The 18429-nt window shown below is 41.5% G+C and overlaps 1 protein-coding gene across 14 annotated transcripts in view; it reads left to right on the forward strand.

Annotated features, from left to right (window-relative positions):
* Window positions 1-18429, forward strand: part of CPEB3 (cytoplasmic polyadenylation element binding protein 3) — a 241514-nt gene that overhangs the window by 195974 nt on the left and 27111 nt on the right. For all 14 annotated transcript variants that reach the window (XM_032136767.2, XM_058436214.1, XM_058436213.1 and 11 more), the window contains 2 exons: window positions 3221-3335; window positions 13604-13785. In XM_032136767.2, the coding sequence (XP_031992658.1) occupies window positions 3221-3335; window positions 13604-13785 (297 nt within the window). The remainder of the gene's footprint in view (window positions 1-3220; window positions 3336-13603; window positions 13786-18429) is intronic.

Raw genomic sequence — 18429 nt, forward strand, 5'->3', positions numbered from 1 at the left:
TGAAGTGAGGTCGGGGGTTGGGGAGTGGGCAGAAAAGGCAGTAGGCAATAATGAAAGCTCTCAGCAGGAGGGTTTGAGATCTTTTGCAGAGTTCTTTTGAGCAGTGGTAACCTACAGCTATTGATAAAAGGCTGTATTTCCCGTCTCAATTAATTGAGCATGAAAGCAGACCACTGGATACTACACAAGAATAGTTTTCATTTTTAAAATAAAGTGATCTATGATCAAACGCAATTAACATAAAGTGATTGGAATTACCTTACCAGGTCCCAAAGCTGCCTTAACTGCTTTATTAGGAATGAGATTAGAAGAGAGATTATGTGTAGAAAAAGATACGTGTGTGTGTGTGTGTGTGTGTGTGTGTATGTGTGTGTCATTACAATCTTTGTTCTCACAGTGTCAGGAAATTATTGTGTATTAAATGAAAAAATTAGTAAAAGGCAGTAGGTCCTCATGAAGGCATTTAAAAGTAATGCTTTATGGTATTAGTGAATCTGCCTTTGTAGTAAATGTCAAGGGAATGATAATTTAGTCAAACAGACCAAAATTTACACGGAAAGAACTGCATTTTTTTTTTTTGGAAACGGAGTCTCGCTCTGCCGCCCAGGCTGGAGTGCAGTGGCGTGGTCTCGGCACACTGCAAGCTCCGCCTACCGGGTTCACACCATTCTCCTGCCTCAGCCTCCTGAGTAGCTTGGGACCACAGGCGCCCACCACCACGCCTGGCTAATTTTTTGTATTTTTAATAGACACGGGGTTTCACTGTGTTAGCCAGGATGGTCTCAATCTCCTGACCTCGTGATCCGCCCGCCTCGGCCTCCCAAAGTACTGGGATTACAGGTGTGAGCCACAGTGCCCAGCCAGAACTGCATATTTTTTTCATGCAATAAAGGAGCGAATGTCTACATGTGAACAGTATTGTAAACAGGTCCAAGTTTTCAGGGTCTGGGGAAGAAATGGAGATTTTGTGATTTTGTGTCTTCTGGCTAACTGGTGAGGGCAACAGTGTCATAAAAGGCAAAAAGTGGCCGGGCGCAGTGGCTCGATCCCATAATCCCAGCACTTTGGGAGGCTGAGGTGGGCAGATCCCTTGAGGTCAAGAGTTTGAGACCACCCTGGCCAACATGGCGAAACCCTGTCTCTGCTAAAAATACAAAAATTACCCAGGTGTGGTGGCAGGTGCCTGTAATTCCAACTATTCAGGAGGCTGAGGCACGAGAATCACTTGAACCCAGGAGACGGAGGTTGCAGTGAGCCAAGATCATGCCACTGTACTCCAGCCTGGGCAATAAAGCAATACTCTGTCTCAAATAATAATAATAAAGGCAAAAAGTTAGGTGAGGGTGAAATTCGTAGCATTCTTAAAGAATGTGTAGACTGGCCAGGCGCGGTGGCTCGTGCCTGTAATCCTAATACTTTGGGAGGCGGAAGTGGATAGATCCCCTTAGGTCAAGAGTTTGAGACCAGCTGGCCAACATGGTGAAACCTTGTCTCTACTAAAAAATACAAAAATTAACCGGGCGTGGTCACAGGCACCTGTAATCTCAGCTACTTGGGAGGCCAAGGCAGGAGAATTATCTTGAACCCGGGGGGTGGAGGTTGCATGAGCCGAGATTGTGCCACTTCACTCCAGCCTGGGCAAAAAGGGGAAACTCCATCTCCAAAGAAAAAAGTGTAGACTGTTTCTAACTGAGCAATTCCAGTTTTAAAGTTAATTCAAAATGTTTTGAAAGTATAATTGCCACAGGTGCTACCTTTCAAGTGGAAGTACTCCTGGCTATAAGCCAAGCCACATAAGAAATTTTCCCATATGTTTCCTCGCATTAAGTGTTGATGTCTGAGCAAGGGGGAAATGAACAATTCTGTTAATACTAAGGAAATGAAAAGTCAACTTTTTTGTTTTCTTAGTCATTGGTGGAGGGGAGGGGGAATGGCATGTTCCTTGAGGACAGATACTAGGTTCCCTTTCTGCACCCAGCCCGCTTCTCAGAGCATATTGGCTACCTGCCTAACTGGTTGGTTTTGAGGCAGTGCAAAATTTGCCTTCTGGTGTGGGAGGATGTTTTTGTGTTTTTGTTTTGTTTAAGCTATTCTTTGATGATATGTTTTAAGGTTTCGTATATAAAACCATATAAATAAAGGCTCATGTTTTAAGGTTAAAATTCTAAAGAAATACCTTATTTTTTACTTGTGATAAAATAGTACAAACTATGGGCCCTAAGTCAGAGTCCCAGTTAAGAAAAATGACCAAATAGAAATATGCCATAAAGATTTTTCTACTTTTAAAAAAGTTTACTTAAACTTTGAAGCTTGCTTTTATTTAACCAGCCTCATTTGTCAAAGTTGGATAAATCCAAAAGAGGTAACTCTCTCTCTCTTTTTTTTTTCCTGAGACAGTCTTGCTCTGTCACTAGGTTGCAGTGCAGTGGTGTGATCTCGGCTCACTGCAACCTCTACCTGCTGGGTTCAAGCGATTCTCATGCCTCAGCTTCCTGAGTAGCTGGGACTACAGGCGTGAGCCACTACACCCAGCTAGTTTTTGTATTTTCAGTAGAGACAGGGTTTCACCATGTTGGCCAGGCTGATCTCGAACTCCTGACCTTAAGGGATCCGCTTGCCTCGGCCTCCCAAGGTGCTGGGATTATAGGCGTGAGCCACCATGCCCAGCCAGAGAGTACTTTGTGCTTTATTGTTATCTTTGGTAATTCTATGCTAACTTGCTGCATGTTCATCTGTATTAAATCATATTGCTGAAAGATATGTTTGAATTTTAGAGGGTGATGAGAATTAAAAAGTCAGACATGGAGAATTTTTAGAAAATACTCTTGATATACTTTAGATGAACTCTTAAAACAGAGTGGTGTACTGTGACACGTTGTAAACAGTCTCTATCATGTGTTAAAATGAATCTGATTCAAAATGCGGACTCTGTCTCTAAAAGCCTGCCTTAAAATAAAAAAAACACAGGCAGAGGTGGTTTCTGATGGTTTCATGGTATATGTCATATGTCTAGAGTGCTGAGTACAGTACCTGTAAGTAGATTCCCCAAGAGTTCTACTGAAGGGTACTTAATGCAGATTACATTAACTAATTAACTGGATTTTGCTTGGGTCATGTTCATTGTGAAATGCACAAATCAGTGGGTTTGTCTTTAGTCATCTTATTCTCATTTGGGGTTGATGGAAATGAAGTAAGGACCAAGTAAACGACTTTTTTTCAGGTGCAAATTCGACCATGGAACCTAAGTGACAGTGACTTTGTAATGGATGGTTCTCAGCCTTTGGACCCCAGAAAAACTATCTTTGTTGGGGGAGTTCCACGACCCCTTCGAGCTGGTGAGTGGAAATAGTAACACCACAACAACAAAACCAACAACAACAAAATTCCCAATGCCTTTAGTCTTAAATATTTCCTAGATTTCCAGTCAGCTATACATAGTCTCCAAAAAGAAGGCTGTCATCATTTTCACTGAGCTTTTTCAGGATTAAAGGTTTTCTCCCAAAATTCTCTATTTTGTTATGGTACAAAAGTGAATTTCATTAAACAGTTATGTTGAGAAAATGAATTCTATTTAGTGCTTTCCTATTTAATCGCTTATATAAAAAATAATAACACATTTGGCAATGTGCATTTTTATGCCAGTCAGCATTGTTATGTATGACAGAAATCTGTCTTTTTAAAAGCTTCCCTGTTTTTTTTTTTAAGTTCCTTTCTAGTGATGAAATAATTGTGCTGCTGGATTTGAGCAGAATCATAATTTACTGGAGAGTTTGAAGTATTGTTGAACTGATGGCTTCAATACATATTTAAATCCAAAGACAAATCCAATCAGCTGTACATCAGCCTCCTAATAACCAGTATTAATGCCAGTGGAGCATAACAAAATTATTTCTAAGATCTAAGTTTTTGAAGCACTTAGAATAATTAAGTTTTTTTTTTAAAGTAAGACAAAAAATGTTACTGTTGCCACTGTGAAAGTACATTTCTTTTGTGTTATTTATATGCACATAGACTTAGTTCTACCTAAAATTAAAACAAAAAGCAGAGATCATTAAAATCATGTTGTGAAACAGAATTATAAAATATAACCTAACGTTATTTAGCTGTATGACTTTCAAGACTTAATTCTGAAAGTTCCTCAACATTTGTAACATATTTATCCAAATCCCAACTCCAGCCTACACCTAAAAGATAACTTTAGACCTATATAAAGACATTCATAATTTCATTTTGAAGGGCTTTTAAACATATTTGTTCTGATTGGGTCTTATTTTCTTCATTCTAATGGAAAACTGTCAAACAAAAGATAGAAAGCAAAACAGCAGAGATGCTCCCCTTTTATCTGCAGTCAGAGAATAAAGTCTAAGAAGGGCTAATTCAAACGTGAAAAGCATTATGAGATGGGGGCAAATGCAGCCCTTTGTAAACTGTGCTTTAAAAAAAATGGTGGAAGTGTTGTGGAATATTTCTGACTTTTTCTAACTAGTGTTATATTTAGGAGCAGAGAGGGACAGAAATCCTTTTTCTTATTTTACAAATGGATAATCATTGCTAGTATTCTAGCTATTCCTTTTGCAACTAACTACAAGCACAAATTAGTTTTTTTGTTTGTTTGTTTGAGACAGAGTCTCACTCTGTCGCCCAGGCTGGAGTACAGTGGCACGATCTCGGCTCACTGCAACCTCCGCCTCCCAGGTTCAAGCGATTCTCCAGCCTCAGTCTCCCAAGTAGTTGGGACTACAGGTGTGTGCCACCACACCTGGCTAATTTTTGTATTTCTAGTAGAAACAGGGTTTTGCCATGTTGGTCAGGCTGGTCTCGAACTCCTGACCTCAGGTGATCCACCCACCTCAGCCTCCCAAAGTAGCTGGGATTACAGGCGTGAGCCACCACCCCTGGCCACAAATTAGTTTTTATGTTCTAGCCCCTTTCCTTTTTTTCCTAGATAGGAATCTGAAAAAATATTCTGAAAAAGCCCTATAGTTATAAAAATAATAGAACTGGCTGTAACTTCTTATGTCTATCTAAGTCACAGACATACAAGTTTATACATTAAACTTCAATTTGTATTATTCACTCTTTATTCTTCCTGTTTTAATGATTTGGAAGGATAGGTAAGGGCCTATGTATCATTTTTCTTCTGTAAATCCTGTGAAGATACCTTTTCCAAACTTGCTGTATGATCACACCAACACTACAAGAAGTGAACCCCTGGACATGAAATTATATTCTTTAACATTTGGTATCTGCAAGATGCCACAAGTTCTAGGATTAAACAAGAATTATATTTAGTTGTCTAGTAAGAAACAGGATTTTGTGTTCCCTGACTAGATACTATATTATACCTTTCATAATTTGAAGTTCCTTTTTTTTTTTTTGAGACGGAGTCTCGCTCTGTCACCCAGGCTGGAGTGCAATGGCATGATCTCAGCCCACTGCAACCTCCACCTCCCAGGTTCAAGCGATTCTCCTGCCTCAGCTTCGCAAGTAGTTGGGACTACAGGCGCACGCCACCATGCCCGGCTGTTTTGTATTTTTGGTAGAGACAGTGTTTCACCATGTTGGCCAGGCTGGTCTCAAACTCCTGACCTCATGATCTGCCCGCCTCGGCCTCCCAAAGTGCTGGGATTACAGGTGTGAGCCACCGTGCCCAGCCGAAGTTCTCTTTTTCAACTAAGCTAAAATTTTTTGTTTTAAAATGTTTTGTTTTTATAGTTATGTGGATAGTAATCTAAAATCACTTGTATTATTGATAGTGTTTCTCCCATGCCAACACTTCCCTTAAGCATAGCTAGTTTCTAGGTGGCAAAGTAATCTATATTATTGTCTTAGAATTTTACCATTCATCCCAAGACTTCTAGTTTAGAGGGCCATGTTATCAAGACAAAAAGTTAACATCTGCAACTCTTACCTATAATCCTAGGAATTGGGTTTCTTTGAAACACACTGAGCTTTGGGAACTGATGTATACCTTGGAATAGAAGACGTTTTTTAAAGGAATTCATTGTGACTTTGCTAGACAAGCTGAAGTTGAGTACAGTACAGTTCACTTGAACGATAAACATTTATTGAGCATCTACTGTATTACTGGCACTGAGAAAGTATGTGTCATGCAAAACTGAATATCCCACTATCATGTTAAAGAGGTAATCATATACAGAGAGTCAAAAGATTTCGGAAGAAAACAAATGTATTTACAGAATGTGAACTCAGAATTAATTGGAGACCAGATTATATTCTTTAACATGATTCTCAAATTTGGTTTTGAAATACTTTAGAGCATTTTTTATTATTTCCAAGGGACATTCTAGTTATGGAATTTTGGAAAGTCTAAAACTATTTTAAGCATTTTGTGTAGACTGATCCTGGACTAGATATGGGTGTCCCTACTCAACAGGTGAGATTTTAGATGTCCAGGTGGATTTTTACCTTATTCAGGGCCAAAACATATCCCTTAATATGTCACAGTGACTAAAATGTTATCAGTGAGGTGTTATTCCTTTGGATCTTGTGAGTTTTTTTTTTTTTTTTATCTTTGATATTTCCTCATTGTAAGACAAGGACCAATATCACTGATAGTTATTCTGAATACAGGCCTTATCCCTTTAAACAGAAATATACAAACACCTCTAAAGAAAAAAGGCAACCTGTTTTAAGCAGTATTGTCCTGAGTTTCTGGTTGTTTGATAAACCTTCCTTTTAAAAACTCAGGTTGGACCAGCCTGGGCAACATGGTGAAACCCTGTCCCTACAATAAATACAAAAATTAGCCAGGCATGGTGGCACGTGCCTGTAGTCCCAGCTACTTGTGGGGCTGAGGCAGGAGAATCACTTGAGCCCAGGGAGCTCGGGGCTGCAGTGAGCTGAGATTGCATCAGTGCACTTCAGCCTGGGTGACAGTAAGACCTTATCTCAAAAAAAAAAAAAAAAAAAAAAAAGGTTGGAAAAAATCACAGTCTTAGGAAAAGAAAAGCAAAGCTGAAAATGGGAAAATATCAGTGGAAAATTTAGATGAGCTTACTCATTGCCTGATTGTGGGTTTCTCTATGTCAAATAATACACATTCTTACTGTCTCTTCCTTTCATCACTCCCATCGGTGACAATAGCAAGCCAACGATGGTTTGCCTGAAGTCTCCTGGTGTTCATCAGATCTTGTTTTCTTTCTACTCCCCACCTCACCCTACCCTCACATTAGGAAAGCCTGTAAGTAGACTCACCGTGCCACCATGTGGCTGAAGCTCGCATATTCTTCAGAGTCAGTACAGGGTAATGGGCAGTGTGATTCTCCTCCTGCTGCCACCTGGAAGTACAACATGTTGCCACTATGCTTCATTCACGTAATGTGAATCTCCATACAGAAATAGCCCTGTTGCATATTTCTGTGGCATTAGGACCTCTCCAGAATGCATACCTCTTCACTCTGACGGAAAATAAGTGCCAGACTTGGGGGTTATGATATCACCAGGAAAAAGTAGAGAGTGAGGTATGTGGTCTCTGTACTCTTCCCCAGTTGATTAACATGAGTATTCCTCTGATCCCAGATTTCTTGGTTTTGGCATCTGATGGAAGGACTGCCCCAGTGACCAAGCTTTTGGATCCATTCATTCCCAACCTTGATCAGGCTGGAAAAACTTTCAGTCTTTCTCATTAGAAGCATATGAACTGTTCTTGACTTCGTGACTTCCTTAGGCCCTGCAAACAGATCAATCTTGAGAGAGTGCTCATCTGAATCCCCACAGCCTACTGTTTTCTCGTTCATCTTTTGGTCCTATCTTTCCTAACAATTGCTCTGATAATTCCTTCCTTTCTTTTTTTCCCCTACTAATATTCTGTGATGAATCCTGAAATTTCTTTCTCTGCCTTTCCCCACCTGCCCTGACTTTTGTGAGGATGGTTTTTCTGTGGGAGGTAAAAATTTGTGAAGTAAATATTCAGAGATATATGGCATATCTAGAGAACATATATCCTGAATTTTTCTAAGATCATTTATTTCAGACATTTTGTATAAACATTTGATAGTTCACATGTATTAGAAACCATATCCTGATTTGTGATTTAGGAAACAGGAGTATTATAACCCTATCCTTTATTGTTGTTTTATGATATGGTTGCAGGCAGAAACCATCCTGTATCAAGTTTTTCAACAGTAGAAGCTTTTTCACCATGTCCTCAGTTCAGTATGGGTTGTCCCGGATAAACTCCAGATTTGGCATACTGACTTGATTAACTGTATTACCTTTAGGGATAAGGATTTTTCTAATGTTAGTATGTGTTTGTGTCCTCCCTCTGAACCAAAAGCAAACCCTCATCCAAAGCTGATGTCAAACTTTGCCATATATGTGGCAGGCTGTGTGATGTTAGTATAAAACCAAAATAACACTGTGATGAATTGATACTTACAGAGCAGAAAACCAGGCCAACTTAAATGTTAAGCAGAGATTCACAGGGTGGGAGCGGGGCAAGAACCCTGGACAAAACTAAACATTTGAATACTATTCTGTCCTCAGCAGTGTGCCCAGAGCTCTCATGGATGTTTAATTCTCACAATGACCCTGCGAGATTATAAGTGGTAGACTGCGCTTTCGAGATGATGAAGCAGAGTTCAGATAGAGTAATTGGTCTTTCTCAGGTTGAAAGAAAGATACTTTATTAAGCTGAGATCTGAGATGTTGTCTCAGTAACAGTAGTAACAATCTACTTGGTACCAGTGCACTCTGTCTGATTTAGTTCATTGTTCATACCATCTATTTGAAAATATTCTTAACTTCCCAACATATCTGATGCAGAGCAGAAGCTTATGAGCACATTTCTTCCACTTGAAGTGTGTGAATTGCCCTTGAACCAACTTGACAATTGTGGTAAACCTAGAAAGTCCTCATCAAGTTTAATCTTTCTTTCTTTCAGAAGTCAAGACCTCTTTGATATCTTAAGGTGCCCTATGCCTCTTGCCTATCTGTCTTGTCCTTATTTCCAAAGAGAAGAAATATGAATTAATAGATTCACAGTTTAGAATCTGTAAAGATGAATGTGTTATTTTCCTCTGGAATCCTCATGTCTACTCTATCTCATTTGGCTGTCCACTATCTCAGACTCACATGTTGCCTTAGCTGGCTTTGAAATGTATTATAATTAAATGATATAAATAGGGCCCTGAGGTGAAGCAGGGCTGGGAGGAGTCATCATGGGTTTCCTCTCTGGTGAACTAAAGACGCTTTCACATCTTTGTAAAGAATCAGGAGCAGGCCAAGTGCGGTGGCTCATGCCTGTAATCCCAGCACTTTGGGGGCCAAGGCAGGTGGATTACCTGATGTCAGGAGTTCAAGACCAGCCTGGCCAATATGGCAAAACCCCATCTCTACTAAAAATATAAAAATTAGTTGGGCGTGGTGACTGCACACCTATAATCCCAGCTACTTGGGAGGCTGAGGCAGGAGAATTGCTTGAACCTGGGAGGCGGAGGTTGCAGTGAGCCAAGATCGCGTCACTGCACTCCAGCCTGAGCGACAGAGCGAGATTCCGTCTCAAAAAAAAAAAAAAAGAGAGAGAAAAAAGAATCAAGAGCAAATCCAAGGAACCATAATTGAAGCTTATATTCAAATTCAGAGATGTAGTCATCACAATCCAAAGGAATCCATGGGGATGCTATGCTCCACATTGCTGCAGTATTCTAGTTTGCCCCTCCAGTCTGTGGCACAGTGACGCTCATCACAAGAGCCAGCACATGGATAAGACTCATTGTGTTGCTGCTACCATGGAAGTTGTTCATGAGACAACTTAAGTTGTCTTAGGATCACAGAGCATCTTGTCCAAAGTATGGTATACCCTTGAACCATAGCTATTAGACCTGCCGTCTTCCCACCATGACCAGACAGACCCATGAGCACTGTCTGGATGGGAAAGAAAATAAAAAGTGGTTTGGAAAGTCTTGACTTCCTCGTGGACTATATACCTATTTTCACCTCTGTGTGAACTCTGGATTCCTTCACCTCTATGCCCTGCTCTGCTACCCTCATTTTCCTCAGGTTAAATGTTAAGAACATCCTCCTGGGAGCTACTTTGTCTCTGCCCTCTGCAGAGGATGGTTTCAAATGAGGACTAGAAATTCTGTTTAGTACTTAAATGAGTTCAGCCCACAGGAAGTATGCTGAATGAAGACTCACTGGTTGAGCAAAAGACCAAATACAAACAGCAGTTGTTTGACTATTGTTTATTTCTCTTCAAGGGTGGTCATAGCATTAGACTTTCTGTAGTTAAAATACAGATGAGGCCGGGCGCGGTGGCTCACGCCTGTAATCCCAGCACTTTGGGAGGCCGAGGCGGGCAGATCACGAGGCCAGGAGATCGAGACCATCCTGACTAACACGGTGAAACCCAGTCTTTACTAAAAATACAAAAAATTAGCCAGGCGTGGTGGCGGGCGCCTGTAGTCCCAGCTACTTGGGAGGCTGAGGCAGGAGAATGGTGTGAACCCAGGAGGCGGAGCTTGCAGTGAGCCGAGATTGCACCACTGCACTCCAGCCTGGGCAACAGAGTGAGACTCCATCTCAAAAATAAGTAAATAAATAAATAAATAATAAAATACAGATGAGGGTAGAGAGGGAGATGGGAAATTTTCATACTCTTCTCCCGAAAACCTCTTCTTAAGTCACCTTGGTTTCTTCTAGCTTCTCAACAAATTGCCCTTCACTTAAGTGAGACCTAATCAACTCAAATGTCTGCAGACTTTTTGGTGGCCAAAAAAGCAACTACATATAAGTTCATAAATGGAAATTATTTATTTATAATTAGTTTTCATAAGAGCATAAGCAGATGAGGGTTTCTGTTTCCTATCAAAGGTACTTAACTGCCAGCAACATCAGTCATGATCTAATCCTTGGAATGTGCAGATGATTTCAAGCAGATAGATTCACAAAGTAATGGAATGTTTGTGCTTCTCTGGCATTAGGAGATCCTGAAGATTTTTTTTTTTTTTTTTTGAGACAGAGTCTTGCTCTTTCGCCTGTGCTGGAGTGCAGTGGTGCGATCTCGGCTCACTGCAAGCTCCGGCTCCCAGGTTCACGCCATTCTCTTGCCTCAGCCTCCCGGCATCTGCCACCATGCCCAGCTAATTTTTTGTATTTTTAGTAGAGATGGGGTTTCACGGTGTTAGCCAGGATGGTCTCGATCTCCTGACCTCGTGATCCACCCACCTTGGCCTCCCAAAGTGCTGGGATTATAGGCGTGAGCCACCACGCCTGGAGATCCTGAAGATTTTTTGGAGACCACTGTGGTGTAGAAAAATCTGTGGTTACAGTAACTCTCCTGCTTAGCTGGAGTTTCAAGCTTACCACTCATGTGCCTTCTTTCTAAATCAGGCACTTTATTGAGTCCTTCCTATCGTGGAAGACAAGTGCCATTCAATTCCTTGCCAGCATTCTTTTCCTGGCCATTCACCAGGCTTAGAGATTGTTCCCTCTCTTATTTCACTACAGAGGAAGCCTTGTCTTTTGAAAATTAGTATTTAATTTACAGGGTCCTGAGGTTACTTATTTCACTAAACCCATTCAACCAATAAGGGAAATTCATTAATGACTGCAATTAACAATTAATTCTGCCTTCAGTTTCTTGGTCTCTGTTACTGCAGTAACATTAGCCATATGAGGAGATTCTCAAACCATCAGAGGTTGTTGGGATGAAGTATAAGGACCTCTAATATTCAGGGTATGCACACAATTCCTGTTACATTGTTTGAATGAATGTGATTCCTGGATCCTGCCCCAAGACTGCAGTCAGCATCTACTTGGCTTTAACGGACAATTCTCCCTTGGCTGATATGGCTTAGTAATTCTGACCATAGTGGTATAATTGAGATAACTTTCTGCTGCTCTGTCTTTAATAGCACTTACTCTTTGGCTTAGTTATTACTAGCTTATTTTCTCACCATCTGAAAATTGCTTGTTGGTTGTAGGTTGTCCTTCCTATTAAAAATAGGCACTGGTATGTAAAGAACTTTTGGAGAAGTGTAAAGATAGCCTCTCTGATGTAGCAACACAGTTTTTCTTACTGCCTCAGCAGTTTTCATAGTACAGAAACCAGTAATGCTTGGCTTTCCTTTTGTTCATAGACATCTAGTGGAGTTCTTATACTGTTCAGCCCTTCACCCTTTGTACATTCTGCAGAACTCTTCTAGAAGAGAAGAATTGTGCTGCTCTCCATCTCCCCAGATACTGATTCCTGTGGAGCTCTACTATGTGATGATCTTTGCACACTGGCTGTGGCCCAGATCATTGTCTGTCTTCCCTGTCTTCTCCTTTCCAAATACCATACATAGGTGTTGAAACAGGTTCTTGGGTCACTTCCCAGGGGTAGTGCTGAGTCTTTTGGACTTATACTATGTGAGTAGCCTAAAAGGAATGGTCATACCTGGAGAAGGTGCTGTCCACTATCAAGTAAACAATTACCTTCAGACAATCTGGTATGTAGGTAAGTGCTACATGTTTTTCTAATGGTACCTTTATTGTTTTGTAACTATACCAATATAAAGGCATACTTAGGCCACTCATGGTGGTTCATGCCTGTAATCCCAGCACTTTGGGAGGCCAAGGCTGGCAGATCACTTGAGGTCAGGAGTTCAAGACCAGCCTGGCCAACATGGTGAAACCCCATCTCTACTAAAAATACAAAAAATTAGCCAAGTGTGGTGGTACATGCCTGTAATCCCAGCTACTCGGGAGGCTGAGGCAGGAGAATCACTTGAACCTGGGAGGTTGTAGTGAGCCGAGATCACACCACTGCACTCCAGCCTGGGCGACAGAGCGAGACTCTGTCTCAGTAAACAGATGAACAAACAAACAAACAAAGGCATATTTAGAAGAAATGTGACAAGGAGTACAGGCCAGACCTCTGGATCTGTAGCAAGGTACAACATGGGTATGTTTTTACTATTTGTGTAGCACCTTAGTGCTCTGTGGTAGGTTGTAAGTGCTCAGTAAATGTTTATTGTGGCTATTATCATTACTAGTATTATTATTTAGAATTCAATGGGAAAGGTTAGTATGGAGAGTTCACAGTTGGGTTAGAATATACTCTAAAATCTTTACTTTTTTAAATTGTGGAGATTTACTTTAAGGCTATAAACAAATTGTCTCTAGTTAAAACAAGCAGTTAGTTAATCCTTTCTATAGCTTAGTCCTGATATAGTAGTGTGACACTAGTAATTGGTTTTAGTCTTAGAGGTTAGTAAGTAGGACTGTTTCTTATTAACTTGTCAGGGCAGCATGAAGTGCCTTGCCTACCCAGGGCTCATTCCATTGGACTAAGCAGTTAGAAATTAGAACAGGATTACTGGTAGCTCATTTCTTCTATACTACTGCTAAAGTTCTGATTATATAAATTCTTGTGTGTATGTTGTAAATTCCTAATTTTTTTCCATTTTATTTCAAAACACCCAATGAGGACCTTCCCTACTTGAGTTGTAAGACTGGTGTGGACATTCTTCATGATACTTAACATGGGTTTTCCTTTTCTTAATTACATTGCATGATATCTAAATAATTCTTCCTTCTCCTGGGCAAAATTACCTCCCAGATATTTATACACATCCATGTTTTGTTTTTTTTGCAGTTGAACTGGCAATGATCATGGACCGTTTATATGGTGGTGTCTGCTATGCTGGCATTGATACGGACCCAGAGCTGAAGTACCCCAAAGGTGCTGGCCGCGTGGCATTCTCCAATCAGCAGAGTTACATTGCAGCCATCAGCGCTCGTTTTGTGCAGCTTCAGCACAATGACATTGACAAACGGGTAAGCACCTACTTAGGGTGAAACTGCTATGGGAGAGAAAAGAAGTTTGTTCTGTGGTTTCCTGGGAAGAAAGGCACCTTATGATCATAAGTGATCAGCTCTACCTTGCATAGCATTAGTCCATGAATCCATCTAGGCTGCCTGAAAAAGAGAGCACTGTTGATATTTAAGGCATTAAGGAATCTTCTGCCTCACCCATCCCCAGAGTGATGTTACACTTATGAAAATAATCCAGGCTGGGCGCGGTGGCTCACGCCTGTAATCCCAGCACTTTGGGAGGCCGAGACGGGCGGATCACGAGGTCAGGAGATCGAGACCATCCTGGCTAACACGGTGAAACCCCGTCTCTACTAAAAATACAAAAAAAATTAGCTAGGAGTAGTAGCAGACGCCTGTAATCCCAGCTACTCGGGAGGCTGAGGCAGGAGAATGGCGTGAACCTGGGAGGTGGAGCTTGCAGTGAGCTGAGATCACGCCACTGCACTCCAGCCTGGGCGACAGAGCAAGACTCCGTCTAAAAAAAAAAGAAATCTGCAAGATCATACATTGTGGCAATCATTGGAGTCAAATAGCTGCTTTTCCCTTCACTCTCCTCTTCAACTCATTCTGTTTCTCCTGCTTACACCATATATGCATATGCATTACCTGCCACGCTGTTCATTGGTGTTACCTGCCTGCCCTCTAGAGACATTAAGAGTGCTACTTCTGATGTAAAGAGGAAGCATGAAGTAGAATTTCAGGCAGTTGGTGTACTTAATGGTTTTGCAGATTGGCATGAGTTTAAATTCCTTGAATCCCAGCTTTGCCACTGTTTGGAAGCTTAGGGGTATGGAAGGCAGTAAGAGCCAATCTGGACCCTGTATTAATAAATGAAAAGAGCATGTAGTGCTTCTTTAAAAAAGCACCAAGTCTTCTTTTTTTTTTGAGATGGAGTTTTGCTCAGTCACCCAGGCTGGAGTGCAGTGGCGCAATCTTGTCTCACTGCAACCTCTGCCTCCTGGGTTCATGCCATTCTCCTGCCTCAGCCTCCCGAGTAGCTGGGACTACAGACACCCACCAAGACGCCCGGCTAATTTTTTTTTCTTTGTATTTTTAGTAGAGATGGGGTTTCACCATGTTAGCCAGGATGGTCTCGATCTCCTGACCTCGTGATCCACCCGCCTCGGCCTCCCAAAGTGCTGGGATTACAGGCGTGAGCCACCACGCCCGGCCGAGCACCAAGTCGTGAATACCTGCCTGTGCAACTGTTCAGTGACTATTAATTCTTCTAGTAAAGAATGTTCTTGGGGCATCACTGGACTAGAATTAATCAAGTAGTAAAGCTGTTCTATATGAAGTTTCACTTAATATCCTCTACAGTCAACTTTGACGAATTTTGTGTAGTAGGCAAGTTTCTTAGGTAAAAATTTTAACTGGTGATGGATTTTTCATATTCGGGATTATAGTTTTGTTAAGACATGTATCTGATCAAAAACTACAAGAGCCAGGGCTTAGAATAAATATTCTATTTGCTACTTCACTGAGCTTCTTAAGAGTAAGTGATAGTGGTTTGGTTTTTAGTTAAAATGAATAAAATAATTTAAAATTTTGAAACATTCTTTAAATTCATGGAGATTCAAAAGCGTAATAAAGATTCAACTCCATTCCTGGTTTTTAAGTACCCATAGCAATCTGAGCATGGGTACCAAACTGAACTCCGTGCATTTTTAGGTATCCATAGCAATCTGAGCATGCCCTTTTGTAACTGTAATCCCGCACAAGACTGTAAGCTCCACAAAGATGGGCGTGCTGTCTTATTCTCTGCCTGATCTCCAGTATTTACCCATTGCTCGATTTAGTCATTGATGCTTGATAAACCTTTGTTGAATTAACACATGGTGCTACTTGGAGGGTTCCTTTAACTTCTGCTGCTGTTACTGGTAGATGTGCTTGTGCCTGTACATTTGGGAGTCATGTACCAGGTTCCATTACATCGAGACCTCTATCGCAACCATCACTGGTGAACCTAGGCAATGAACTTAACCTGAAGAGCTTTGGGTTCTTATTTATATGGAAGTAGCTTGCTTTTTTCTCCTCTAAAGCCAGAACTAGTGACTGTACAGGAAGTAGGTCCTGGAAATAATAAAACCTAGAGGAGGCCTCCATTTCCCCATGTCTGTACCTTCCCTTTGCCTCCATCCTACCGACCTCTTGGCCTATTTCTTAGTAGAGGGAGATATGCTTGCCCCAGGGATTTATAGTAGTCATTGAGCCCCTGTAAGAATCATAATAAATTCAGATGTGTTTGTTTTGTTGCCTACCGCTATTCTCACAGCTACTGCGAGGCTCGGGCCCTCAGTATTTCTTCCCACAAGATTAGAACTAAGTTTAAAAGGAGAGAAATGGCTTTGCTTTTGTTAGCATGATTGTAGAACATGCTATGAAAATGTGTTTGGAACATCAGACTTCTCAGGGCTCAGGAAAGCCATTGACTTTTCTGCTTGCTATAGTTGGGTTAAGCATATACTGTCTATATCTCAGAGTAGTCCTTGGTAAACATTTAAGGTAGCAGCCAGTTGTAGTGGAAAGAGTAGGGAATTTGGAGCAAGAACAGATTCTAATACATTTAAACCTTTGCTGCTTCAGTCAGTCACTGTCAAGCCCGAGCAAGTTACTTAAGGCCAGAAGCCTCAGGTCCTCTTCTGTAACTCCTTCCTGGGGATGGTCTGAAGATTAAATGAAATTTTACTTCTCTTAAGGCAGGTCGACAGGTATTTCACCAGCAAGTATTCATCTTGCTACAAATGTACTTTATTTTTGTTAATATTATATAGCTTGAGTTTTAAAAGTTGCTCTGTTGAAGAAGTAGCAAAAAGGTACACTGGTTAGTGAAAACAGCACTGATCCCAAGTCAGATGGCCTGGGTCTAGATCTGGTCTTATTCTCCTTGGGGTTATATGACCTTAGGTGGGTCACTTAAATTCTGAGCTTCAGTGTACAGTGAAGGCAATAGTAATAGCCTTGGGCATCCCATGAGATTGGTGAGAAGCCCAGAAGAGAGATTGTTCAAGAAAGCAGTATGTACACTGTGTATGTGTGTGGTGGGACTGTTGCAGTGGGCACAAGAATGCTACTTCCACGTGATATTGGAAAAGGACCCAACAGTTTCTTCAGTGCCCTGGGATGAGAGTCATCTGTGTGGGAATACTGGAAGTCATTGAAAGTGGCAAAGTCCCTACTCTCCCTTTTTCCCCTCAGGGACCAGCTCCATCTTCTTCGTTTGCCCTGACCAATATGGAGATATTTTCCCCTCCCCTCCACTCCCTTCCCCTCTCCTCCCATTTTCTTCCCCTCCTCTCCCCTCCCTTCTCCTCCCATCCTCTCTCCTCCCCTCCTGTTTTCTTCCCTTTTCTTCTCTTTTTGTGACAGGGTCTCACCCTGTCACCCAGGCTGGAGTGCGGCTTCAACCTCCTGGGCTCAAGTGATTTTCCCACCTCAACCTCCCCAATAGCTGGGATCACAGATGCATACCACCATGCATGGCTAATTTTTTTGTATTTTTGGTAGAAATAAGGTTTCAGCATATTGTCCAGGCTGGGCTCAAATTCCTGGGCTCAAGTGATCTACCTGCCTCAGCCTCCCAAATTGCTGGGATTATAGGCTTCAACCACTGTGCTCGGCCCAACATCCTTTCTTTATTTTGAGAGACGCAAGCCAACTTCCATCTTGAGTTGGGCTCTTTTTCACTGTTCTTCTGTGAACATTACCCTCCCTTCCCCTGAACTGTTACTCTGTCCCCTTTGTTTTCTTCTTGCTTAGAATATAGCCAGTAGTAGTTTATTTTGTTGCCTCTGGCATTTTGAGCTTCTGTTAACTACACCTTTCATAGGTACATTTTTAGGTTCATTCATGGTTTTATTTTTATTCATCTTTCTCCTAAAGCTTACATTTAAGCTTTCCAGAGAGGTCCCATTTCATGTAAGCACTTTTGTATTTCCTTAGGTAATGCCCTTTTTCTCTTTCAGAAGAAATGATCATCCATGATTATCTACAGAGAATTTCTATCACTAGGCAAACCTTGTTTCCTGAATAACCCCTCCAAGTTTTTAGTAGTAGTCTCATATCTCATAGAAAGGTTCTGAAACTTGCAGTGCTAAAAGTCAGGAGCACATGTCCACCTGTGTACACAGTCCCTTTTCCTTGCTATTACAGATTCCAAGGTGCCACAGTCCCTTCCTTCCTTCCTTCCTTCCTTCCTTCCTTCCTTCCTTCCTTCCTCCTTCCTTCCTTCCTTCCTTCCTTCCTTCCTTCCTTCCTTCCTTCCTTCCTCGTCCTTCCTTTTCCTTCCCCCTTTCCTCCTCCTCCTTTCTTCTCTCTCTTCTTTCTTTCCTCCTCCTCCTCTTTCTCCTTCTTTTTCTTCCTTCCTCCTTCTTCTTCCTTCTTCCTCTACTTTGAGACCTTTATTTACTTTCCCATACCAACAAATATGAGTAGGCCAGGCACAGTGGCTCATGTGTATAATCCCAGCATTTTGGGAGGCCAAAGTGGGACGAGTGCTTGAGCCCAGAAGTTCGAGACCAACCTGGGCAACATACGGAGACCCCATCTCTACACACACAGATTTTTTTTTAATTAGCCAAGTATGGTGGCACATGCCTGTGTGAT

Source organism: Hylobates moloch, unplaced genomic scaffold (assembly GCF_009828535.3).
Source record: "Hylobates moloch isolate HMO894 unplaced genomic scaffold, HMol_V3 SCAFFOLD_3, whole genome shotgun sequence".
NCBI classification, from domain to species: Eukaryota; Metazoa; Chordata; class Mammalia; order Primates; family Hylobatidae; genus Hylobates; species Hylobates moloch.